We start from the raw sequence: 15,919 nt of genomic DNA on the forward strand, positions 1-15,919 counted from the left end.
ACACGTGTTTCTGTAGTTGCCATCCCCATTATGGTCACCACCACCCTGTGCTTGTGTGTAGTGTGTGCTGTTGGTGAGTACCAAAATTGTCTTGTAAAAGTGGTAGAAATGGGCTTGGAGGTCAATACAGCTGGGGTCTTGGAATGTATCTCTATTTGTTACATTGTAAAGTGGGTTCCCTTTACGTGAATTGGAGTTATGCGCTGCTTTCCAGGAACGCACATACAGCATAAAGTGAGGGAAACCTGTATTTTATTTCTGAGAAAACGGTATGTCCCAGTTATGGCTATTCTGCTGCTGCATGAAATATGTGCCTGATATATCACTTCTCATTTGCTACATATATATATCGTGGTAGACCTGCTGACATCCCTATTTCACTGGCTCACCCAGGAGAGTGAGAGAGGAGACCTGTGAAATGGAGTTCTATTGACCCGTCCAAAAGCTTGTTAGGGGGTGGGTCTAAAGGAGCAAGAATCCTGATGTTGATAGGACTGACCAAGGATTCCAAACTAGCTAATTTGCTATTCCTGATTCTACCATCAAAATCTGTGTCTGGGTTAGCATAGGCTGCCGTTTTGCCCGTTACAAAACATCATAAACTGTTCATTCAAGCACTAGGCTGATTGAGAGCCTTATCCTGTTAGGTGCTGAGAGCCACCTGCAAAGACTTGCTCCCTTCCATATCTTCCTTCCACTCCATCTCTTTTTTGTTGTTTTCCCAGTCATATAAAACCAAGAAGCCGCTACCAGGCTTTCCTGATTATCCAAGACTCACTTACTGGAGATTTGATGTTATTCTTTAAGCATGAATGATATTTAATACAATATGTTGAAAGCAGATAGTGCCTAATACTTCAGTAAATTAGCTGTCAACATACTTAAATTGGAGAGAGGGGGCAGGGTGAGGGAAGGGGAGAGAGAAAGGAACATGAAAGAATCCTGGCCTTTTTGCCAAGATCATATAAGAATGCTTGTAAAATGTTGTCCCTATGAAAGCATCATGATCTCCTCATTACAAAAAAAGAATTCTGCAAGTTTCCAGAGTATTTAATTGCAGGAGTCAGAGTAATTGAGAAATCGGGTGACCTGAAGTAGGAGAAATGTAATTGGTTACAAATTTACGTGTTATATGTGATAATCAGACTCTGGGAAACATCAGAGAGGCAAAAAACATAAGGCAGCACTTCCCAGCGAGTGGTTGGGGTTTATTCCTAGTTGACAGTTGGAAAAAAACCTCACGATTCCTCTGCAATTAGCTCTGTAACAGAGCATGATAGAAGGCAAGGCAGAGGTGCACATTATAGACTGGAAAAGATGCATAAGCGTAAGCTGTGGCTCATGAAAGCCTATGCATCTCTGATTCAGTTAGCCAATAAGGTACACTTCTACCTTGCCTTCTGTGTGACTTCAGCCTGACATGGCTAGCTATCCCTCAGGCCCCCTCAACACATGAAGGGAAAGGCCTGATGGGATCTAATACGCAATCCACATAATCACACCTCCTGCCATGCCACACATTGAGGGGTTCTCAGCCACAGAGTTACCCTACACACCCTTGACCCTGGTGGATCACAGCAGCCATGACCCTCCAAGCCTGGGGGTTCATGCACCCCTGAGTCTAGAGGATTGCAGCAGCCACAATCCCTCAGACCCAGGAGTTTCATGCACCTTAGAGCCTGGGAGATCACCGCTGCTGCGATCTTCCAAGCCCCGGGGGTTTTATATACCCCTGAGGCTGAGAGATCACAGCTGCTGCAATCCTTCGGGCCCAGGGGTTTCACACTGGGCATGGTGCTGATGGGGTTCCAAGCTGCATGGTGCACCCCTGCAGCTGGGAGCTTATGGGGCTCTCAGTCATAGGGGATACCCTACTATATATGCAGATTAAAGCTCAACAGCAACCAGCTGCCAAGTTAGTATACAATTTCGAGGTCTAAATTTATAACTGGTTGGAGCTTTTTATGGCTCCTTTGCACGTGTAGTTGGTCTTATGGTAACTGCATAATTAACCAGTTAATTGTGCAATACCTATAACATGTAGAGGGGGCTCAGTGCTCTGACAGGGGGTAATGGTGAGGCTGTTTGGCTGCTCTCAGCTTGCCCACTGGACCTCCACACAAAGCCTCCAAGCCACTGGGTAGCATAGTGTACAGCCCTAGTCCACACGTGGGCTCAATGAATTTACAACTTATGTTCTCTCAAAATAGCAAAAGTATTTTATAGATGTTATGGTAATGTATATGACAGGTGGGCAGTGTTGAGTAGGGTGTTCTGTTTTCTATCCAACAGTCTTACAAAGTGACTCTGTGGCTGGAAAGAACTCTCAGCAAAGTGAGACAACAAAGCTGGAAAGGCATTTTTCCAAAACCAGAAAAAAAATTACTGCTTTTCTGCGGAGAACACAAATGATAAAGCTGGGAAAGGCTGTGTGAAACAAGAATGCAAGGTCACCTGATGAAAAATGCCATGTATTCAAAAGCTTGCCTTACTTGTTCCAAACCACACAGTTGGTGCAATAAAAGATATCACCCACAATGATCCTTAACTCTCTCATACAATTGGTGGGTCATTCTGTTGATAGCCTGTGGGATACCATGACCAGCTGTGGTTCTGGATCACTGTAGCAGTGGCTCCTGGGCATTCTGTATCTATGTGTCATTCCCATAGCTTTCCTAGACTTGTGACAAAAGAACTATATGGTATGGTATGGTATAAAGAGCTCCACTGTGGTGTCTTACAGAATCACAGAAAAGGGATGGTAGGAACCTATGGAAGGGACCTCAGGAGGTCATCGAGTCCAACCCCCTGCTCAAAGCAGGACCACCCCCAACTAGATCATCCCAGGCAAGGCTCTGTGTAGCTGGGTCTTAAAAACCTCCAAGGATGGAGATTCCATAATTTCTCAGGGTAACCTGTTCTAGTGCTTTACTACTTTCCTTGTGAGACAGTTAGTCCTAGTGTCTAATCTAAACTTCCCTTGCTGCAACTTGAGACCACTGCTCCTTGTTCTGTCATCTACCACCACTGAGACCAGTCTAGATCCATCCTCTTTGAACCTAGCTCCTTCCTCTTTGGAACCACCCTTCAGGCTTGAAGGCTACATAGAGTCTGTCAATCCCAGATAGGCCTTATTAGCCATCTTCCAACACACAGATAAGACAATCATGGAAGACAACCATCCTCAACTGTGAGGGATTGCTGAAGAAGAAGAGTTGAAGGCTTCTATTAAATCCCCTCTCAGTCTTCTCTTCTCCAAAATAAATAAGCCCAGTTCCCTCAGCCTCTCCTCATAAGTCATGTGCCCCAGCCCCTGAACCATTTTCGCTGCCCACTGCTGGACTGTCTCCAATTTGTCCACATCCTTTCTGTGTTGGGGGGGGGGGTGGCAAAACTGAACAGTACTCCAGACGTGGCCTCACCAGTACCAAATACAGAGGAATAATCAGTTCCCTCAATCTGCTGGCAGCAGTCCTACTAATGCAGCCCAGCAAGCTGTTAGTCTTCTTGGCAATAAGGTCACACTGTTGACTCATATTCAGCTTATTGTCCACTGGAACCCCAAGGGGCTTTTCTGCAAAGTTGATGCCTAGCCAGTCAGTACCTGGCCTGTACTGGTGCATGGGATTGTTCTGTCCTAAGTGGAAGACTTCACACTTGTCTTTATTGAACTTCATGATTTTTGGGGGGTCCAATCTTCCAATTTGACAAGGACTCTCTGAATCCTAGCCCTACCCGCCAGTGCATCTACAACTTCCCCTAGCTTGGTGTATTACATTACAGTATTTCAACATAGAAAGCTTTCATTTTACATTGTGGCTCTCGGTAGGTGAAGATTTTCTTCTCTAACATGACATCAGTTTTATCCTATGAAATTTTTCTGGGTGATAAGTGGCTTGGTAAATCTAGACTACAAATAGGTTCAGGATGGAATGCCATTCTGTTGAAGGTATTTCTATATTTAAAGGAGACAAACATCCTCTCTGGTTCAGTTTCAATCAATTTTTCTTGTGGAGCTCTTGGAAAATTTTTGATGAGTAACTTTGAGTTGGAACTCTTCTTGCTGGAAAATAAAATCAAGCAGGGGGGCAAGGGGTCTGGTTTTGGTTGGGATAATGCTGAAAGGAGAATGATAAAGTGCATCTTCTGTCAAAGAAGTCTTCATTAGTCCTTCCTCATGAAATGCTATACAGGACTTTGATCTTGTTAACTGTTTCCAGCCTCTAAACTGCATTTTTGGTAAGGTTACAGAGGTGGTAGTATAGGGCAATGCTGATATAATCTTGAGCCTTTGGTTTCCTTTATCTCTGTCAATCAAATTTTCAGGCTAGGTGTGATATGGGGATTATAAAGACTTGGTGGTCTCCTTTAATGAGGAGTGTTAATTCTAGTTTTTTAGATGTACATTCCTCACAATCAGGCCCTGTTGACTTGAATACGGGCTGTATGAGAAGACTGGGCAGAAGTTTTTCCATTCTTTTTTTTTCTTTCAGATCCTATAAGGTGATATTATAAAACTGCTTCCCCCTAATTCCTCTCATACTATAATTGTTCAACATGTACTAGTAGGTAAATTAGTGAAATGTTTTGGGCAAGACAATCAGTATGCAGACAACTTACAGCTAGTACCAACCTTGGGCAGCTACTGATGCCTGAATGAAAAGTGAAAATTATAGAAACTAATCCAGAGTACTGTTTCAGAATATTTGCAGTTGTGATTGGGGTGTTTGTTCACACTTTAAGAGATGTGTAATAAAGAGGTGTTTCAAGACCTCAGCTAGTGGCTTTATTGGCTAGTAATTTTGTTTCATCTAATTTGATCCTGCCATAATCACCCATGCTTTTGTGACCACTGCTTTGGATTACTGTAATGTACTCAGTGAGCACATCTACACGAGATGCTATGTTGCTGTAGTGATGGACTACGGTGATGTAGTGTCGGCATGCACAAACCGTGACACTGACACTACTGCACAGCAGCAATGAGCTGCTGGGACTGCACAGTAACAGCGGTTACTGGGCAGTCAAAGCAAGTACTAAAAGATTGCACAGTATCAACTGCACAGTCTGGTGCACATGTAGACATACCTAGTGTGAGGTTTCTGAATGTGGCAGCCTGCTTTCCTAACCCAGGGCAAGACTATTATGCCCAAGCTTCAATGCTTATACTGCTTCCTGTTCAGCTACAACCATTAACACTCTAAATTGTGTTTTAGGAACTCACTTCCTGAGAAACTGTATCTTCCAGTATTTGTTGCCTTGGCCATAGATCAACAGATGTGTTCTTGCTTATAGTCCCCATATGTGATGCCCTTGTTAACCCTCTTCTATTGTATCTCTCTTGGCCCTCAACTCAAGGCTTCAATCACCATAGAATATTGAAGGGGGGTAGGCTAAAACTAGTAGTAAATCCAAATTAAGCTTTTGGCCTGTTTTGTCGAACACAATCCGTTGCCCTGAATCACAGGAAACAACACATACAAAATAAAGCAAAAGAAATGCTATTGCGTGTGTGTGTGTGTGTGTGTGTATGCGTGCGCACATCCATGTGCACGCACGCGTACACATGCCCACTCATGTATATACAGGATGATCAGGACCATCATGCTAGAGACATTCAACACCTGCATGAGTCCTTACTGTGAACTTAGCATTGATCAATCTTGCTGAGTAAGATAATCAGCAAAGGGACAAAACGAATCTTATAAGACCATCAGCAGATCTATATGCTGAACCGACTTGAGCCAGTTCAGGGGAATCGGTGCCATGACCATCAGCCTTTGTTAGGGCCTTCCAGTGGGAGGAAAGTTATATAAAATGGCAGGATAGCTGAAATCTAAAAGGAAGCACTTGGCCCTGAATGTGGTTATGAATGGGATTAAAATGGGCATCACGTGCCTCTGTTGAAAAACCTCTGCCATCAGGACCACTTTCCTGAAAGAATCTGGTGAACAGTTATGGTGACCTGAAACCAACATAGTGGAGGTAATAGACAGGTACCTGTCATTTGGAAAAGCAAAAGGAATAGACTCCTCTAGCAGGTTGTGTTTCTCATGCCACTCTGCTGATACATGCACAATACTGTCATGCTAAAATGCTATATAAAGATACACTTTCCTCAGAATAACAACCTTCTGTACAATAAGACTAATCTGCCCCCTTTCTCCTCTATCTCCACGATGTTTGTATAAAATTCTTTTTTCCTTATAGACAATATCCCTTGCACTGTATGCTTACTTTTATTAGCTCCTCATCCCAATGGGCTTGCCACTGAAGCTATGTATATTTTGACCAGAAGTTGGGGGGATAAAACTGCTATTCATTTCCTTCCCCCAATTCATTATGACACCCAGCAAACTGAACAAAGCTCCCAAAGGAAGACTTTTTCCAGGTATATTAGGAAAGGAAATAGGCACCAGCTTTCCTTAAGAATAGAACTAAGTTTATACTTAAAAGGGGGTCTCCTGACTATAAAGGAATGACTTTCCTGAGGAAGCAAGTTGAAGTCTATTTTCTGGAGAGGCAACATTGGAAGTCATATTTACTGCCTAAGGGCATCTTTACATGTGCTCCAGGGTACGTGTGTGTGGGGGACAACTTTAATTAGAGCTGCTCTCAGTAACCACTTTAATTAAGGCACACTTAGCATTCACCTTCTCAAGCTTCAAAATGGTGGTGGGGGTGCTTTAACTAAAGCTTGGTGCCCCCGCCACCATTTTGAAGCACGGGACACTGAATACATGTGATGCTGAGGGCTCTTTAATTAGAGCCCCCCCCACCCCCAGAGCATGTGTATAGACACCCTCAGATTGGCAGCAGGATAGTCACATGGGGCACTTTTACATGAGTGCCGAGGTTGCTCTGGCATGCTGGAATTCCAGTGCATTGGCACAGACTTGATCAATCAGGTCTGCTCAAGTGTGGCAATTGCCACCCTCCAGCAGTCTCCTGCATCTCATGTATCAGCAGCCCCATGCTTTAAAATGGTGTTGGGGGCACCTGATTGAACTAAAGCTCCTCGAACAAGCTTTAGTCCAAGTGCACCCACCACCATTTTAAGCATGGGGATGCTGATACAGGAGACGTGGTAGCACATTAGGTGCAGACAATTTGACAATTTTTGCCTGATCTGGCCAAAGAAAGCAGTTTATAGCCATGACCAAACAAGTGCATGGCTTCAGACAGCTTAAAAAATGGCCAGTTGGGTGAAAATCTGCCCCCCCACCCCACCCCCCTCTTGCATGAGGTATCAGATAAAGAAGTTTCAAAATGTAGCATCTTTTGTAACTCTGTGGAGCTATCAGTCTGTTGCTGTTTTCAGAATGGGAGGGAGAAAGGGAGTGGAGGGAGTTCAGTCTGGGGTTTTTTCAGCCCCCCCTGGAGGGTGGGGTGGGTATATTGGGACTCCTAATCACCCACCCCACCTTTCAGCACCAGTGGGAAGCCCCAAAACAAGCTCCCTCCGCTGCTTTTCCCCCTCCCATTCTGAAAACAGTGAGCGCTGGCAGAGAGCCTAGCCATTACTATGGGAACCCGGCTGCAGGCTCCCAGCCCCCAGGGAGATTCCCCTCCCCCTGGAGCCAACAGTGAATGTCTGTTTGGTCTGGGGCAACGCTGCAACTCAGAGCACTTTGCAGAAATCATCCTGAGTTATAGCTGGGAGATGCATTTCTGCTGCCCCCCCGCCCGCCCCAATTACAGTGGTTCTCGGAGCTGGTTTAACTAAAGTCCTCCCCACCAGAGCATGTGTAAAAGTGCCCATGGTCTTTGTGAGCTGTTGAACTAAGGGACAGACTGGGAGAGAATTCTGTGACAAACATGCCTCTGAAAGTCTTTCCAGTTTTCTTAAGAGACTTCCCTACATCGCATCTGCCAGAGGGAAATTTTGAAAACATTTCCATTGTTGCTACAATGGTTCAATGCACCCCCATTAGACCTGAGAAGGATTAGATGATGTGCTGACCCTGTGGTGCTGGTAGATGCCAGAAGCCTACCTTAACTAGGGTTGAAGGGCATCTTTCCTGCCTACCCCTTGGAGCAGACACAAAGGCTTGAGAGGGAAAGACTGTCTCGCTACACTGTTGTTTTGGGAACAGCCCTCTAGTGAAGCCAAATAGGCTGGTTCTGTTTGAATTATTAGATTTATTAAATGTAAATTAAAGTTATTAAATATACCCTCCAAAATTCTAGATGGAAATTCATGACTGCAGGACATACAGAAGACATTTAATACAGAAGACATTTAATATTCAATGGGCAGTTAGAATTAATATACAAAGTGAGAAAGGGAAATAATAAGAGTGGGCTGATTCGTTTGACCAGAATAGAAACATTTCTATTTTTGTATGCTGCATTTTTCTCAGATTCCTCACAATACAACTAAAGAGAGAATCTTGACAAAAATATTATTTCCAGTTGACAGAGCTTTAGCAAGAAAGGTTCCCTAATTCCAGCAAAACCCCAGCTAGCACAGAGTGAAATGGAAAGACAGTGGGATTGCTGCCACTTAAGTTAACTGACACAATATTTTGGCTGTATAGTGTTCTTTTCAGTTCTCTCAGTAATCTCCAAGTAGGCCATCTGGCCACAGCATTATTATTATTTTTTTAGGCCCTATTTTGGACATGGAAATAAGACTCATGAGCACCATTACATTTGTACATGTTTTGAAAGCACATACCTGAGAGATGGAGAGTTGCTTCTGTGGTTTGCTTAATACAGGTCAGACTTTCGTCTTATTATGTGCTGCAGCATGTCTATAAAGAGAGGTCTGCAGCCAAGCCTGACTCCATGACTATGCACTACAATGGGGTATCCAGAGGGGGAAGCTTCCTCAGAAACAAATTGTATAGTGCTTGCATTGCACCCTTTCTAGACAATGCAGCCCAGAGGCTCACAGCTTGGAGGCTGAGAATGACACTTGAGAGGCCTTGTGCATGACTAGAAGGATGTGAGGAGTGCTGGTATGCTGTTCAGGACCGTAAAGGGGTCACCTGCCACTTACTTCAAGGGCTAGTTTCTGCACAGTGCTACCATTCCAGCAAAGAGACCAGCAGAGGGTAGGTCTCCTTCAGCACAAGAATGCTTCCTTCCATGTTTCCCCCTTCTCCACACTCATAAGCCAACTTATTATTACAGTAATCTTCATGGAGTCATCCTATTTCTCCCTCTCCGCTTGTGTATCAGCTCTAGGGCGTCAGTGATGAGGAAGAAGGATTAGTATCTACAGAGTCCCTGCTGGAGAGGGTGGCAAGGAAATAATTTGTACAAGTTCTTGACCTTCTTGTAAGCTTCTGCAAGTCTAAACTGCTAAGTAGATGAGGAATCTTTTGTCCTCAAGAGCTGACATAACTGTCTGCAGGATTGGTCAGGCCAGGGTGGAAATCTGCATTAATTGGGAGTAATGGAATTAATATATCTCTTCCCACTGCATAAATGAGATTCAGAATTTACATCGTTCTTTCCATCAGAGAAAATCTACCAACTGCGCTACAGAGCACCTTTTTGATCTCTCCTCCAAATGAGATTTTATTTAATAATAATGACTATATGTTTAACGTTAGATTACTGGCATTTTTCTTATTATATCTTCCATGGTACATTGGCAGGATTTTAAAGAAAATAATAATGCCCTTCGCAAAATCCTAATGGCCTATGTTAATTAACTTTAGATACCTGATTTGTACGTGTTAGGAGCTGAACATAGCAAACCTGCGTTCCCCCGCCTGCCCCCCCTCAATCTCCCCCCCCCCCCCAGAAACAAACAAACCAAATTTCATGAAAATCACTGAACTCACTAATTTGAACCTATGAGGAATAGGCATTAGCTATTTACATAAATGACAGCAAATGCCCTGATTACCAGAGCTTAAACCTGACAAGACTGCAGCCTAGCACTAGCTTTTGGAACACAGACATCCTCATGCTACTGGCATCTCCCTGGGCTGCTGTCCAGGTAACTGGCAACTCCTTGAAAGTCTGCCTCTGGCTGAGATTTATCCTGGACTGAGTCTGGTTGCTTCCTGACACCTGGTTAGGAGATGATTCAACTGGATTGCCAGCCTCTAGCTGGATGCTGAGCTCTGACCCTTTTAGTCCTTGGCTCTGGGAAGGTAGAGAGACGCTCCCTGATGCTCTCTAGTCAAGCCCTGCAGGACAATGTGGCATATCTTACCTTTGAGTGAGATACAAAGCCATGGGTAGGATTGGAAGACTATTAGAGGGTTCTGGAGGAGTACTGTCAGAGCAACTTAACAATACCAGAACAGCATAAAGCGTTTCCTCAGTTCTCTAAGTCACAACAGCAATGCTCCTAGACTGGAGCCATTCAGGAAAAGGGTGTTATCAGAGCAGGTCTGTTGGCTGACTGAGCCAAGGAACAGGTTGGGGGCCACCGTGTGCAGGCTTACCTGAGACGTGCACACATGCACGCACACACACACCTCACTACACGGGCTAATAACGTAGGAGCCCTTACCTGGAGAGGTGATGGAGGTGTCAGAGATATACAGCATGCTTACATTGTGTTCCTGGGGAACTCTTGGGTAAGCCCCACTCCTATGACATTCAGTGGAAATATTTTTATTGCCTTCAGTGGCAATTGGATCAGGCCCAAATACATGTCCTACAATACACTTTGTTTCCAAGACACAGTAGCCTGGGTTAGGCTTTTTTTAAACAAAGACTATTTTGACAGGGCCATTGTCAGCAATTCCTTTGCCGACCAGATACTGTGTAAATAAAAGGATTTCAGGCAGCCATAAAAGCAACCGCATACTTTGTCAAATCATTTGACTTCATATAGCATTTGCATGCCAAAGGCCTTCTAAGAACATCATACATACATGGAAAAATACATGCATTCTTTCCATTTTACCTTTTGGAACCTGCAGTACTTGAACAAGTTATAGCTCTGAATTGTGAATTACTTAACTCTAAATAACCATTACTTTTTATGTGATGTTGTAAGGCAGCATGTAATTCTTTATTTCTTGGTTGACCAGTCAAGTACCCTTAAAATATTTATAACTTATTATTCAATGTAAACAATTAATTGACCTAATTTTATCTTTTTGTATTGTCATTTTGCTGGATCTTATTTAAAAACCCTAGGGAATTGAAAGAAGACACTATTGCTGAAATTACACTATGGTGCATTTTCAAGTCAAATTGAACAAGAATTCTCAATTTAGATAGCTTTTAAATATTTTACTTTCTTATTATACATTAATAGCAAATGGCATACACTGTTTTTAATATACTAATGGGTCACACGTATTAGTCATTTGTGAATTGGAAAATTAATCTACACAACAAAGTGTCAGTTGGTTACATTAGAAGGGGGGGGGGTGTTAGTACAGCCGACTTGTAGCTTTTCCCATTACCTCTATCCTACACGTTTGAAGTATAAATTACTCATATTGTATACTTCGCCAGTCAGTTTTTGCCTTTAATTAATCTGGATTTGTAACACTGAATCTCCGTTTAGTGCATAGTTAATCTTTTCATTTAAATCAGTGAAAGAGAGCAGAATTTGGCTCACTGAATGACACAAGTGTAGATTTTGAAATATAAAATTCCTGGTGTGTTTCCTCAGCAACATATATTAAGTATCTTAAATTATATATAATTTTTGGCTGGATTTGATCTTTTCTTATATATTTCTAAATAATCTGGACTACCCAAATCTCTTAAATTATCTCAGGACACTATAGAAGTGTCTAAAATTCCCTGGTGCCCACCTGTAATTCCTACCTCAGTTGTCTCATGCAGGGACTATTATGTCAAAGCATTTCAAGCTCCAAAATATAATAGCCAGGGTTCAGACTTTCCTTGAATGAAGATTACTGTGACTCCTATATCTATCAAATTGTGATAAATTCTGAGAGCTGATCCTACTTTAATGCAAACTATTGGTGACTAAAGCCACCAGGCTTTGAAAGTAATTAATAACAAACTGTGATCCCAGAGGCTGAAGACAAATATTTTATCTGTAAAAAACTTGCCACGTAAATCTCTTCCATTTATTTTTTCCAGGCTCTCAGTCTTGATTAATAACAAAACAAAACACAAAGAAGACCCAACAATACAAATGAGAGCTAAGTATTTGCTCCTAGTGACATGAAAAGTTTTAATTTAATAAAAGAAATAGAAAAGCAGGGAGCTTACTTCACTTTTTGGCATTTTCTAAAAGCAATATATACAATGCTTCTTAGAAGGTGCAGTGGGAAGAATTATTATTGAAATTTTAACATCTGTCTGAAACAGACAACATGAGACTATTCCTGAGAGACACCTTAGCTTTGGAAAAATTAAGCAATCAGACTGTCCTGGATTTTCTCACTGACATATTTATAATACTGTAAAGCCAACTCAGCTAAGGAGTTTACAGAAAACATTGCTCTACAGGCAGAAACCTATTACTATTTTTTTTCTTACAAAAGTCAAACAGAATTTTAATGCTAAGAAATACAGCAGATCAAAAATTAATATGCTTACCTATTTTTTGATAGAACTTTATAGACAAAATATAACACAAAAACTGGCTAGGAAAAAAAAGCAGATCTATATAAATCCATATCTACTAAATTTATTTCAAATACAGTTATGCTTACCATCTAATTAGAAAATATTTAATATAGTAACTTTATAATAAAGTGTGGATACAACTATTTGATTGCAATTCACCATCTGAAAAACTCTTTTAGAGAAGTAATGCTTGAATGCTGACCTCTTAAATGGAAAATCTTATGTGACATTTCATATTTTATGCTACTAGTTTTGTAATTAAAGTTTATTCCTCCTTTCTCACCTGTTCATATTACAGGTGTACTCCTTGGAAAGGACATTAAGTTCATATAGATTTGCCATACAAGTCATAAACTTAAACAGCATTCTGCCATGTCTATCATTTTAATGTTTTGATCCTGCATCTGCTTTTTATTTTCCTTGGAAAATATTTGCCACCTTGTATATTTCTATTGGTACTGAAAACACACAGATGAATATAGGAATGCATTTTATAAGAGATCCAGGTTGTGGGAATCAGAACAAAATGAGCAAATATGCCTGCATTTTCTCTCTCTGCATTACTTACATCATTAAATATCTACAGTACACATAAAGGGGACAAAACAAAGACATGCAGAAAAATAATGTAATGATAGTGACCTTGAAACAAACGTTCAGGCTAGCACCCAGGTATCATAATGATGGACATGTTAGAAACATCTAGGTACTATAGACAGGCTATAGTAACCTTGCTTAGTGAAGGGCAAACTAATAACTGATACCTTGTAATAGCCGTACCCTAAGGTGAATGTGCAAATGAACTGTAATTCTGCAATGTATTGTTTAGAATTTCTTGTATGCAGCCTTCATAGGTTTAGAAACATTTGTAAACTGGGAAGTTATAATTTCCATTGTATTTCTATACATCAGAAAGCAAAGAAATTAATTGTGAATATTTATATTCTACTAATGAAAAGTGCAAACCTACACAAAATCTTGTCTGTTTAGATTCATTAATTTTTTTCACTTACATTTAGTATAACTGCACTTATACACTTCCATTTGTATGCACCTAGCTGTTCTGGACAGTAAAACTTCTTTGGCTTTTCAGCAATATTGAGCTTGGCTGTAACTAACATAAACATATTTAGTTGTAACTTTTTTCTTTCAAAAAGAGGCAAACTGGATTATAGCAAATAACCTTTAAGATAATTAACTGACAATGCTGCAACTAGCATAAAATCTTCCTTCAGGCGACCCCTAATTTAAGTATTACTGGCACAAAGTGGAGACAGATTGTGCATCACCACCGCAATATTTACATAGCAGAAACCCACAGAGCAGGAAACGTGAGACTCAATGATGCACTAAATTAGGAACAATCATATTCTAGTGTTAATTTGCTTTCTGCTCCATCCAAATTTCAGGTCCAGAAATTGGTACAAATACATATAAAACATTCCCACTTTTTAACGATTAAGAACTAGGATATTCAAATGGTTATATACATCAGCAAATTTGCTCATATGTCAATGTTTGCAGGATCAGACTCGAAAACTAAAGATATTATGGCTATTCTTTTAAAAATTAAGACTCTCTAAACTATTTCTTTCTTTCCATACATAATACTATCATAAACAGGGTGTTTTTTTTCCTTCTGTTTTGCCTGCCCTTTGATTGCAAATATTTTCATACGACAATATCATTGCGATTCTAGGAAATAATTTAAAGATCATTTTCATTTCTTAATCCTGAATATCTATTTATTTAAAGGAGTACAGTTAAGAGAGAACGGAGAAAAAAGAAAGTCATGGAATTTGTAAATGGATTTGCAAAGTGTCATGCTTATAGGAAATATACTGGCAGTATTTTAGCTTGAAATATATTTTAGTAATATAATCAATTATTCTGTACTTTTAATTATAAAAGGCAGACACTCCCTGTCCTCCCGAATTAAAAAAAATCATTCTAGCTTGCCTTCTATATACAATATTAACAAAATATTTACCTTTCCTAAACGCTGATGCTCTTCAAAAGCAGTAATCAATTCTTGTGCCCAGTTTATTTTTTCAGGGCTGGGAGAGAACTGCTCCTGAACAACAGCAATTTGGTTAGGGTGAATCACCTGCTTACCTACAAGGAAGATTAATAACACCAGAATCACGCATTGACAAACAGATGTTCAAACAAAATGTTCCAACCACTTGAGGCTCTCAAATGCCTTACAGATTATATTATTTAACTACTTATTTTGCTAGAATTTTTTTACATTTTTAAACTGAACACCATGCAGAAAACCTGATGGATTTTATATGAACAAATATAACCAAGCAATAGTTGTATTTAATATCATTTGGAAAAGAAAAAAAAAAGAACATAAGTCTTCCCACCCATTTCAATCCATTCATTTTTCTTTTGTCATTTCAGGTGTGTTTCTTAGACAAATCCAGTCAATAACAATTAAAGTACAATATATATATATATATATATGAATTGTAAGTGTATAAATAATGGTAGCAGCAACTCATTAGTACAGTTTTAATGAAAATTATATTTAAAGAATAAAGAACATAATCTTTTTGGTAACTTTTCTTAATTATACAAAAGTGTTATTCTCTAGAGCCCCATGGTTTGTTTACCAATTAACACTATTCAGAATTTTTTTATGTACTAGTTATGCTGACTAGTTACTAGGTGGTAAGTTTGTACTACTTTTCTCATAGTTATTTGTTAAATTAAATGAATATCAAAGAAGCTTTTTTAACTTTCCTTGCATAAATATTAATAAATAAACTAAAAATAAAAATAGCTTTCTATTTTTGCTAATGTCTGTCACATCTGATTGCTTAGTCAGGTATTCACAGATTTAATCCATTATTATACCTAGTTACATTCAAATATATTTTGATTAACAATTTTAAGTGTGACATTTTACATTTTTATCATTTTTTAAATAAATACCTTACAGCAGTGTGTGTGTTCTAAATATTTTAAATTAAATTTTAAACTGCTATTATAAATAAATGTTATTACATTATCCCCATTTACTTAAATGGCCAGGCAAGAAAAGTTAATTTTCGTTTACAGACAGCAGGAGCAAGTAGAAAACAGATGCCTGATCCTGCAAACTCTTACTCAGCTGAAATCATCCTTCTTCACACGTTTTACTCACATCCACATCCCCACTGAAGAATGGAAGCTCTCACATGGGTAAGGGCTACTCAAATCAGGCAACCTATGTGAATAAGCACTCCTCATGGCCCCAATCCAGTTTCAGGATCTGTTAGCACTGACCCCTGTCCCCCTGCTGCTGCCACTGGTCCTCTGGCATTCTGCATAGGTACCGAAACACATGCCAGTGGATGTCAGTGGAGGAGCAGGGCACATGTAAGTAAAAGTTTGCCATATT

At 40.2% G+C, this 15,919-nt stretch overlaps 1 protein-coding gene across 2 annotated transcripts in view; it reads right to left on the bottom strand.

Annotated features, from left to right (window-relative positions):
* Window positions 1–15,919, bottom strand: part of CLYBL (citramalyl-CoA lyase) — a 273,555-nt gene that overhangs the window by 5,541 nt on the left and 252,095 nt on the right. For both annotated transcript variants that reach the window (XM_014600281.3, XM_059721105.1), the window contains exon 7: window positions 14,519–14,643. In XM_014600281.3, the coding sequence (XP_014455767.1) occupies window positions 14,519–14,643 (125 nt within the window). The remainder of the gene's footprint in view (window positions 1–14,518; window positions 14,644–15,919) is intronic.

The sequence above is a fragment of the Alligator mississippiensis genome, chromosome 1 (assembly GCF_030867095.1).
Source record: "Alligator mississippiensis isolate rAllMis1 chromosome 1, rAllMis1, whole genome shotgun sequence".
Lineage (NCBI taxonomy): Eukaryota > Metazoa > Chordata > Crocodylia > Alligatoridae > Alligator > Alligator mississippiensis.